The sequence below is a fragment of the Mesocricetus auratus genome, unplaced genomic scaffold (assembly GCF_017639785.1).
Source record: "Mesocricetus auratus isolate SY011 unplaced genomic scaffold, BCM_Maur_2.0 Super-Scaffold_100018, whole genome shotgun sequence".
Classification (NCBI taxonomy): Eukaryota; Metazoa; Chordata; class Mammalia; order Rodentia; family Cricetidae; genus Mesocricetus; species Mesocricetus auratus.
In genome coordinates, this window is record NW_024429199.1 from 2,216,208 (window position 1) to 2,228,346 (window position 12,139).

General features: G+C 40.7%; 1 protein-coding gene across 2 annotated transcripts in view; it reads right to left on the reverse strand.

Moving 5' to 3' along the window:
* The window catches only part of Sesn1 (sestrin 1), a 75,179-nt gene extending 63,355 nt beyond the window's left edge, over window positions 1–11,824 (reverse strand). For both annotated transcript variants that reach the window (XM_040728394.1, XM_013115802.3), the window contains exon 1: window positions 11,050–11,824. In XM_040728394.1, the coding sequence (XP_040584328.1) occupies window positions 11,050–11,328 (279 nt within the window). In that variant the 5' untranslated portion in view covers window positions 11,329–11,824. The remainder of the gene's footprint in view (window positions 1–11,049) is intronic.
* Between the last annotated feature and the right edge of the window lie 315 nt (window positions 11,825–12,139).

The window sequence follows — 12,139 nt, forward strand, 5'->3', positions numbered from 1 at the left end:
AAAATTATATATATATATATATGTAAGTACTAAGTATAGTACTTAGAGATTTCATTTATTTTTGACATGGTCATTTTCCAACATCATTATTTTTAGTACACATATCATATATATCAAAACACTGACATAGTAAGTGGTATGTGAAAGTTAATAAAATGGCAATTATGAGATTGGAACTATTTTGTGCTTATTGGTACAATTATAGTAGGATTCATAATTTTAAAATGCCAGTAAAATATTTAAAATCTGTTTTGTAATACATATGCAAAATTTTTAAAGCCTCAATAATTACATTCGGCTGGGTTTGGTGCTACAGGTGTGTGACATCAGCACTCAGAGGCAGAGGCAGGAGGATCAAGAACTTTGGGCTATCCTCAATACCACAGGGCATCTGGGGTGGAGATGGGAGAGATTACATGAGACTGTCTCAGAAAGAAAAAAAATCTCAAATGTCAGTTCAGACACCCAATCAGGTAAGGTCTTAAAGTCACTGTATAATTTAGTCAGTTTACAATGTAAGAAATCAGTACAGTGAAATCTAACAGTTTAAGCAGGTAAATACTGAATATGGAAATCACAAAAAGATACCTTTTCTATACTGCTTAAACACAATCCTTAACTGTTCAAATGACAACTTTTCCCTAATAACTAAAAAAAGAGTCCAAAGCCCTTAGAGCATGCTTGGGGAACAAGTGAACTGAACAGCATTTCTATATGAGCTCAGTGGAGTTGCACAATCTGGGTTTGATTTCTCAAAAGACAACTGAAGCCCCTTTTCTTGTGTGTAAACAACTTGCTGTGTGACTTGCAATGTGAGATCATATTTTGGTAGCTTTCAAACATTCATAATCCACAGGAAAAATACTCAACACTCCTACACTATTTGTTTAAGCCCACAAAAGTACAGCCCTTCAGCGACAAAGCTGGAAGCCAGCTAGAAAACCAGTACTTTTCCACTAGAGGTGCTTGTGGGGCGGGAAGGGGACTTTCAGCACTTAGGAACATTAGGGTCTAAAATAAGATCACTGCAAGGAGTTACTACAACACTCCACTGCCAGTACTGCCATGGCAACAATGAACTGCCGAGGAGAATGCTCTTTTACCATTCGGAGCTAATCTTTAGTCAAGTACTCATGGAAATATACCACATTTTCTTTCAGGGAGTGAGTAAAGGAGTCACCTGAGAACTGTTTAATGTAAAGCTAAGCCTTCTGCATGTCACATTTTCAGTAGAAATGTATAATGACAATGTAATGAAAGCTATATACCACAGTAAAACATGAAAAATCACCAGGGTTCAAATGCAATTTCAAGATGGGTCAGGGATGAAGTAAAAATGCGATTATACTTTTAAGGCAAAATAATTTAGTAATATAAACTGACTGCTAATATTTTATTAACTCTTTTCTCAGATCATGTTGTATAATGGTGAAGCATCTCATGGCCTGTTCTAAAACCTAGCTCCCCCTTAGTTACCTATAATATCTTGGCCAAGTTATGTAACCTACCTGGACATTTCTAATGTATGAAATGATGATATCCACAGCCATATGATATTGTGAAGACTGACTCATGACTCTGTTGATGTATCTATCTTATCAGATAAAAAAGCAGGTATATTTTAACTTGATGTTCAACCGCTAGGAAAACCCCGAAGTCCGCTGACTGAGAAATTGTATTCTGTGACAACTTGCCTCCCTATCTTTTAAATCACTTCTGAGTTCTGGAAGGCTTCTCTTGAATATGCCCTTCAGTACCACTAAAAACTTCACTCTACTACTATTTTGGAAGGCTTGGTCTTTATCACATGATCGGAAGAATTTTTCACTGTGTTTAGGCTATGAATAGCATTTGAAAAATTACTCAGTTATAATTATAGACAGTGAACACCTGCCAATGTGCTGGAAAATGAAATCATGCAAAATTAAAAGACAAGTGTTCAACGCCTGTCAAATGCCAAACTATCAGCAAGTAAATGTGCACTTTTTGTAAACTAAGATCCTAATAAGACTAATGAATTTACACATACAATTAAGCCACATGGTTAATTATTTTTAAAGGATAAATATTTATCAGCTTGTCAGTTAAACAGTTTTAAGTGAAGATACTAAATGAATACTGCTTACTGCATGAATTTATATTTATTATTGAATATATAAAGTTGAGTTGGGTACTATAAGTCATAAAATTCACATCATAAACTTTTGTTTTCCAACCTAATGACACTCAGAAAGTGGCACAAACAGCGACACACACGTCCACACACACATGACAGGATCAGGCTGAATGCAACAGGAAGGAGATCAGTAGGAGTGGGGGAAGGAGAAGAGATGGTAAGGGGGACCCCGGTCCGACAGCTGGGGAGCCAGCATAAAACTGAACCAGGCCTCCTGGGTGTTGAGAGGCCTGGGCAGTCTATGGGGCCTCTGGCAACGGAACCAGTATTTATCCCTAGTGCACGAAAGGGCTTTGGGAGCCCATTTCCTATGGATGGATACTCTCTCAGCCTAGATATACGGAGGAGGGCCTAGGTCCTGCCCCAAATGATGTGACAGACTTTGATGATTCCCCCATAGAAGGCCCCACCCTTCCCGATGAGTGGATAGGGGGTGGAATGAGGAGTTGGTGGGAGAATTGGGAGGACAGGAGGGAGAGGGAATTGGAAATGGTATGTAAAATAAGATTACTTTTAATTTAATATAAAAAATTTAAAAAAGAGATGGTAAGGGGGTGAATATGATGGAAATATATTATGTCCAAGCATGAAAATGCCATAAAACCCATTATTATGTATAATTAACACATGATAATTAAAGAAAATAAAGTCAGGCCAACTGGATGGCTCAGTAGGTAAAGGCATCTTGCCACCAACCCCAGAAGCTCAGTCTGCTCTCTAGAACCCACGAGGAGAAACCAATCACACAAGTTGTGCTGTGATCTCCACATGTAAGCATAGCACCTCCCCCACAACAGAGAATGCAAGCAGACAGTTTAAAGCATTATAAAATACACAAACTCTGTTTCCCTTTAGTATGCTTTAAAAGCGTAAGAGGATGGAAATCAGTGCCAGAGTGCTTGCCTAGCGTCTTCAAGGCCCTGGGCTGCATTCCAGGAGAAAAGTGGCTAAGAACTTGTCTTAAAGAAACTTTAATAATTCTAGAGAGACCTTCTTTAGCTTAAATTAAAAATAAGGTTACAACGTATGGTTCTGGAGGGATGGCTCAGTGGTTAAGAGCTCTTGTACAGGACCCATGCTTGGTCCCCAGAACCCACACGGTGGTTGACCACCATCCATAACTTCAGTTCCAAGGAACCTGATAACCTCTTCTGGCCTCCCTGGACACCAGTCACACATGTAGTACACATATATACATGCAGGCAAAACACCTATTCACATAATATAAAACAAATAAATCTAACAAATGAAATATGCTTTAAAATTAGGTAAAAGTGAAATAAAAGGTAAAACTAAAGGATCAAACTAATCTTTCTTGGTAATCTATCAGATTTCTAAAGTAAATAGTCATGAAAAAAACAATATAAGAGGACGGACAAATTCTTGTGCTGTTAAATTTCATGAGTTTTTGTGTCTATAAACTCAAATTTGAACGTATACCACAAAGGAAGTGATACAGACACACTTAACAACAACAAAAAAGTTGACTGGGAAGTCCAATAAATGATCCCATAGTTGCTGTACAGAAAATGCCCAAATGTCTCCAGGGAGAAGACTTTTGAAACCAGCATGCAGGACAGGACTCTCTCCCAGAGCACTCCTTTCGTGCTTTTCCAGTACAGGCAAGTACGTGTTCACTGGCTGTGGCTGGGCTGGACACAGTACCCAGCAGTAAGAAAGACAAGCTCGAAAGCACACTTATATGTCAAGTCTCCTGCTGCCCTCAGAATATAATCACCGAATATTCTGGAGAGCCTCCCAATCTGATGTCCTGAGTACATGCTGCCAGGTAATTTCTTCAAGGCCACGTACTGTCTCCCTCACTTCATGTCATACATAAGAGCTACAAAGCCTGGGTCAAAATAAATCCCATTTTTCATTGATCCCTATAAAAATTCCATTTGCCACAGTGTGGGGGGAAAAGACAAAAAAAAAGTGATGAGGAATGAATTAAAATTGGTGGTAAAGGTCACTTGCTGTGGATATTCTCTCAATAGCACAATTCTTTATTACATTCAAGACTACCAGAGAAAAGGTGTCAAGAAATCTTTAACTAAACATGTGAATTATTAATTTATAACCTATTCAAGTAGTAAAAATATTTGCGAATGTCTTGTGACTCATCAAAAGCTAAAATAAAGAGTATGGCACACTTATTTCATAATTCTTTGCATTATGAACCATGTGTACATACCAGCGTATTAGGTCAAAAGTGCTGGTGATGAGAAAAAGATTTCTAATTAAGCTAAACTACTGTTTCAAAGAACCTTCCATGACGTCATGAATAACCTGTGGCCTTAAATTTAACACTCACCTGTTAAATGAAATTTAACACTCAACCGTTTAACATCCCAACTTTGTACAAAACAGCTCATTCCATTTACACACAAAACAATATGTTACAATAACATTTTAAAGCTTTTTTTTCATGGTAGAGGCCATTTGAAGCACTGTGACAAGAATAAAATATATGAAATTTTAGAAGATTTTTTAAAAACTACATTGTTCATTTCAACCTTTCTGAAGACACACAATGAAGGAAGAGAACAGGGTTTGCTTCTATTTTGTAAAGAGGAGGGGAGAGCAGATAAATAGATGGAATTCATCCTGTAAATCAGACGAAAAGAGAAGATTGGGGGCTGAGGGTATTTCACTGGTACAACATGTGCAAGACCCTGGGTTCCATAATCAGAACCAGAGGACAAAAAGGGAGAGGAAGGGAGGGAGGGAGGAAGGGAAGGAGGGAGGGAGGGAGGGAGGGAGGGAGGGAGGGAGGGAGGGAGGGAGGGAAGGAGAGAGGGAGGGAGGGAGGGAAGCTGTTAGTTCCCTCTAGTTAGGCATGTTGGCACACACCTTTCATCCCAGCATTCCAGTATTCAGGAGTCTGATCTTCAAAAGTTCAAGGCCATCCTGGAACTCATAGCAATACCAGGTTTTTGTTGCTGTTGTTGTTTTAGTTCTCTATTTGGTCTCAAACCATTGGGGGTGGGATGAGGGAGCAAGAGGTTCACCAAAAAAGCATCAGGAGCTTGAGAGTAAATAGTACTTTCCTCATAAGGATAGCAAGTCATCAAGGGTAGGAATGAAAGAAAGCAATGAATAAAGAAGTCAACCACAGAGCCTTCTGGGGGAGAAAGCCTGGGTTCTTAGTGTCTAAAAAGATAAAAAAAAAAAAAGGCCATAATTAAACTGTGGGTATGCAAATACTCAAAGAGGACCAAGAGTCAGGGCTCATAGTTGACAAGAACTAACTTAAACTCTTGGTTTTAGCTATTGGGCAGTAAAAAAAGAAATCAAAGCAAAATGTATTTTAAAAGACCAAATCTGCATGCTTTTAATCCCAGCACTCAGGTAGCAGAGGCAGGTAGATCTTTGAGTTCAAGGCCAGCCTGGTCTACAGAGTGAGCTCCAGGATAGCCAGGGTTATACAGAGAAACCCTGTCTTAAAACAACAACAACAAAACAAAAAAGACCAAATCTGCTTCTAGAATGTTCCTACTCTGTTATAAGTTAACATATTTAGTAGCTCCCATAATAAATTAATGAAATATATTTCTAATCTAATAATAATCTAAATTATAAATAGACGGAATGATGTATTATCCAGTTATGTATAAGTACAGCAAATTAAAGGGCGTCCCTGACTGGACACGATAGCCATCTCTCTCCCTTGTTTCTGTAGAGTGACGAGAGGGTGCCTCCTGGCCCTTAGTGCATGAGTGCTCATTAATACAAACCAAAAGTACAAATGCCCAACTTCCTTCCAATGACTGGCTTAGAAAGGTGCTTGTGACCCACTCTGGTCAACAGAAACTGAGGACAAGTCTGTGGCAAAGTCTCCAGGAGGAAAAACCTTTCTTTTCTGAGACAGACACGTAAGGTTGTGACTGCAGATGGAAGCAGGAATGGCAATGTAGCTAAGCTGATAAATTAATGAATCAAAATTGTTATAAAATTGTGTGTGCAATGGAGTACTATTCAGCAGAAAAAAAACAATGGAATCCTGAGATTTGCAGGCAAATGGATGACACTAGAAGAAACCATTCTGAGTGAGGTAACACAGTCATAAAAAGAGAAACATGGCATGTACTCTCTCATATATGGATTTTAGACAAAGATCTAGGGAGTGCCAGCCTACAATCCCATGGCCAGAGAGTCTGGGAAACATTCAGTGGCTGATGTAAGAAGAGGCACACTCCCATGGCTAAGCACTGAGTTGAACTCAAGAAAGCCAGTAACAGAGAGGGAGGACTAATGACCAAAGGGATTAAGACTGGGCTGGTTTAACCCCCAGAAACAGCTGACCTGACAAAGGTTAACTCTTGAATCCCAGGCATCAGCCTGGGAATCCAGCATAGAACCGATCAAGACCCCCTGAATGTGGATGTCAGTGAGTGAGGAGGCCTAGGTAATCTATTGAGCCTTGGGCAGTAGATCAGTACTCATCCCGAGTATACACACAGACTTTGGACTCCCATCCAACAATGTGAGATGCACTCTCACCCTGAACTCTTGGGGGGAGGGTCTAGGCCCTGCCCTGGATGAAATGACAGACTATGGACACCCCCATGGAGGGCCTCACCCTCCCTGGGGAAATGAGGGGATAATAGGGTGGGTTGGGGGGAGGGCACAGGAGGAGGGGAGGGAAAGGGAGAGGGACCTGGAACTGACTTGTGAAGCAACCTTGTTTCTAATCTAAATTTAAACTTAAAAATAAATAATAAAAAAAGAAAAAAATAAATTGTGTGTGTGTGTATACTAAACATACACATGCTACATGTTACCCAGTTAGATACAATCAGGATGCTCTGATATCCACTAAAGTGCATCATATGCAATGCTCCAAGGCTCATTGCTCCCTGGGAGATAATACTCACATCATTAAATGAAAACCTTCTTGCCTCACTTAATTACTTAGTCTAAATCTGTTCCCTTAAACCTGTTTCTTTCAGTGCTATTAGCAAGTTTATGAATTTTTTTTTTTCTCTTTTTGTAATTTTTTGATCTTTTACCTTAATTTTTGCAGGCACCAACACTACTTCGGTAGTGACTTGCACTAGTATGTAGACCTGAGTTAATCCTCTGGTCCTTTGTTTAGAGAATGGAGTATCAAAGAGGTATACTGGGATTTCGTTTAAGTTCAGCAAAAATGAGAAAGGGGACCTGCTGAGAGCAGGGCAAACATTTCCCTACTCCTCCAGGTACACAGTAATTCTAGAAATATATTGAACAGATTTTAATATGTTGTTGGTATAAAAACAACAAATTGAGAACAGGTGCATAAAAAAAGGTGTCTATCAATATGCTAATTTTAACAGGTTTAGTGGTCATTTGGAATTGAATCCATTGCTCTCCCTTGCTGATCAAAGTAGTTAAAGGCCTAGAGGAGCAGCATTAGGAATCTTACATGCAGCTCTGCTTTTGCTGCGCTACCAATGAGTACCAGAAAACACTATGGAGCACAAATTCAAATTACTACTCGATTCCCACGTGAGACTGATTCCCAGAGCGTGAACAATGGTGTGGGCAGTGAGGCTGGAGAGCCTACATGATGCTAGGCACTATGTGACATGCTAAGGCTACATTCTATCATATGGGTTTTACACAGAAAGGACTGCAGTCAGATTTGCAGGGTAGATAAATGGCTCTGAGGCTACGTAGGTGGATAGAGAGGTTAAGGATGGTTAGGTCTGGAGAAGTAAAAGAGAACAGCAATGGGGGGGGCAGAGACTCAAATCCACTGAGGAGCAACTTCCTTTTACATGCCTCAGAGAGAGCTTACTCTCACTCGGTACATAGGAAAAAACAAAACAGATTTTTTTCCTAAATGGACCCTGCCAGTCTTCTGTCTCAGGAATGACCCCATTGCTAAATAATTCAAATCACAAATTTTGCTTTTACTTTCTTCATTTCCTAAATGTATTTAAGTAACATATCCCGTGGCTTCTAACTCCTTGTTATTATTCTACCACAACCCAGTCCACTATTGTTTTTGCCACAGAGCAACCTTGTAGCTGATATGGCACACCTACTCCTGAGCCTGAAAACACATTCTTCATCTTGCTTCCAGAATGATCCTTGCAACATTATCAATCATGTTACCATCTTCTTCAAAGCCTCCGTGGCTTCCCATTGTTGTGGGATGACATCTAAATTTTTTGAAACTGCCTACAATTCCTCTCAATCTGGACCCTGCTTGGTAACAATAAAAACCTCCAGCATTACAGTGTCCTTGTGAGCTAGGCACTGTTGTCATGCTTTGCAGGCATTATTTTGTTTTATCCTTACAGCAGCACTGTGAATTAAGAACTATTAGCATCACCCCCATTGTGGGGATAAGGAAACTGAGTCCAACAGTCATATGAACTTATTCATAGTTGTACAATAGTGAAGTTAACTTCACAGCATATGCTCTTACATTTCACACTCCCCTCAAACTGTGAACTGCAACCATCCTGAACCTCACTCAAGTCTTAGAACTCAGTTACTTACTCGCGCCATGAAGCCTTCATACAAACTATTCTCTAGATCTGGATCCCTACAAAAATCCTACTGTATTGATAATCGTTGATAAGAAAAGTGCACTGGTGTGTGTCCATAACACTAGCACCTGGCAGACTGAGGCAGGAAACTCTGTCTCAAAGTGAATGAATGAATGAATGAATAAATACTAAATCTCCCTTTAAAGGCATTTACCTCAAGGAACTCTTCTCTTACTAGATCAAATTAAATGTTCATTTACTTCTTTATGACCTGTTTGCCCTCAGCAGAATATCCAAATCTTTACCACTGGTCCTCAGTTCTTGCTATGGAGTTCACTATTTGTTGCTCAAATGCATGCATGAATGAATGAATGAATGAATGAATGAATGAATGAATGCTCCAAAAAATAGGAATTTCACCTAAGCAAATTGATGTAAGACAGAAAGAAGGCAAATAAATTTGTTTATCCATTGGATATTTATTTAATAGCTTCCAGGTCCCAGTCAACACTCTTGAGAACTTAGAGCCCTTCTGGGGAAGACATTCGTATGAAAATGAGATTACAGAACAATTTAAATCAAGTATCATAATAATGGCAGCAATAAAGTATAACACATGCAGAACAGAGAATGAAATGTAAGTCTATAGGAAGCCACTACAGGTCAGAACACTGATTCCTTTAAGACAACACATTAAGCTGGAAAAACATTTTAATCGCCTATATATTGCACTTGTGAAAGGGGGAGGGGCATTCACTGGCTATGGCAGCATTTTGCATGCCGTTTCATTCCCACAAAAGCTGTGTTCTTATCCTGATTTCATTGATGTGAAAATTGGACACAAGGAAAGGCAAGGAACTTGCCCAAGGTCATGGCAGTAAATTAATAAGGAAGCATTTGAACTTAGGTCTGCCTCTGGTGCATGTACTTACTACTTAGGCTGCAGTTCTGACACAGTGCTCCCGGTGCCTGAATACTTTTATTTTCAATATAAAAAAATCCATTGTCTACTTTCCCACTCACATACAAACAAGCAGAGAGATGAAAGGCCAAGAGACACCAAAGTGAAGTAGAGTGACAACAGGGGGTGCCAAAATTCCCTAAATACTAAATGAAAACTTAAAACTAGGGCTCATGTAGTTCCATAACAGTATTTGATGTGACTCCATTATTAAAACATAACTATATGGAGGCCTAAAAGAAGCGACTCCTTATGCCAGGGATGGAATGCACATATATTAAAATTAATTCCTTGCTGGAAAAATGAATTATAATAGTTGATTCTAAAGTGTTTGTAAGGAATATTTCAAGATCTTAGCTTTTTAATTTTATCAATATGATTGTTTTTCTTTTGTTTTATTTAAATTCAAGCTACTACAGAAAACTGCCATATCTTAACCCACAATCACTGAGCATTCTTCATATCTATAAACATTTCTCCCATTCCCTCTAATAAAACAGGATAAAGTGATAGTAAAAAAAATGTCAGGAGATTATAGTATTTTAAACCTTACTGAAATTACAATTTAAGTAGGTTCACATGTGGAAACACAAAAGAAACAATTTAGGGGAACCCAGAAAATAACGGAACACTAATGTATTTCTAGAAAATGCCTACCAATTGACTTACCTGGGTATAACTTTTCTTTTTATTATTTTTTTATTTTTTATTTTTCAGGCAGGGTCTTGCCATGTAACCATGTACTGACCTGGTATTCATTACGTGTCCAGGCTGGTCTTGAACTCCTGGCAGTAATTTTTCTGCCTCAACCTCCTGAGACTACTGAGCGTCAGCTACTACACACCTAACTTTGGGTCCAACTAGGCAACCTGAACATGCTAAGTCCTCTGTGACTTGGACTGGCTTTATTATTTTCTAGTTTTGTTTTATAATGTATTTAGAAAATGAAATCCTGCCTTTGTTGTGAAAAGCCAGGAAAAAAAAAAAACTATTCCGACATCCGCCAGTTAGCTTGAACAAATATGAAACATTTAACATCAGCTTCTCACTTTAGAGGCTTTCAATGAGAAACTTTCCACACAGAACACTGTAACAATGTGAAAACTTCACTGGCTACACTTGGCAACAAACAAAAAGAAACACAAGGACTTGACTTATAATTAACGTTCATATATATTATTTCCCACCAGCAATGCCGTTTCTGCCTAAAACGCCATAAAAACAACTCTTGTGTACCTGTTTTTTGAAAATCGTTTTTAGTTTACACTGCTCAGTTTGGGCCCAACATTCAATGTTTTACTGAACCCTCTAGTGCCTAGTGAAGTCATATTAAGAGCTCACACAATAACCCGTTACCCGTTGGAAGCAAAAGCGACGTGAATAGCTACAAGTCCAATTTCACCGTCTAGTTATTCTAACAATGCTCTTACCTCGACGCTCTTGAGAATGAACCCGCTTCTCTCTCTCACGTCTTCAAAGGGACACCTCTTAGAAAGCATAAGCAGATGAGCAAGCAGCTTATTCATCCCATCCAAAGAAACAGCATTTGAAAGACCGTCTGAAGGTCGATAAAGCGTCTCTTTTACTGAACGAAGGTATTCGGTTTTTCTCAAAACGATCTGCCTAATGTTTTCCAGTGCTGTCTCTCTAGTACTCGAATCTCTACTGCACAGTCCCTCCCATCTCACTTCATTCTCTCCTTCAGCCATGACAATCGAAGAGCTTTTCTTCTGCAGTCTTCAGTCGCCTTTCAGCATTCCCCCAAAGCAATTTGTTCTTTTTTAAACCGAGAAACGTAAGAATAGAGTCAGAGAAACCCCGGCGTCATGAAAACAAGCGTCTGGGTGGCACTGGGAATCACACGTGCCTTCCAAGTTGATGCTTTCGAACCGATCCACAAGGCGGATCGCCCTTGCACCCTCTCCTAAACGAAGGGGCAGTCTTCTGACCAGAGATTGGAAAAACAAAGTGGGAAAGTTGCAATCTTACAGAGCCGATTAGCTGGACAGGGAGTCTCGGGGAAGTGTTCTCTGTGTCGCGGGGTCAGCGGATATCCTCGCGTCGTGGAGCTGTCAAATCCGTGCTTGGCCCCGCAAGGCTGGTAACAGTAGAAGGCTCTCCAGCCATTCGGGGGTTTTTGTCTGTGCGGCGGCCGGTTCTCCAGCGCGTTCCCACCCCGCCCCTCCTCCGACACCAGTCTCCGCCCCCCCTCGGCTCCTCCTAGCGCCTCGGCCGGGCAGCGGGCGGGCGCCGGCGGGCTTGGCGACAGACCCTCACCCCTGGCTGCTGGGGCCCGAGGCTCCGCCGCTCCGGGGACGGCAGTGTCCACCGGTCGCGGTGTCAGCGGCCACGGAGGTCAGCGTCCCCGACCCTGCCGGCTCCTGTCCCCCGGGACACACCGCCGCCTCTCCTACCCTTCTGTGCTCGCCCACCGCCGCCACGCCGGAGGGCGCCCCGCGACTCCGCGGTCCCCGAGCCCCGGGCTACGCTGCGAAGCACAGGGCCGGAGGCACAGAGCCC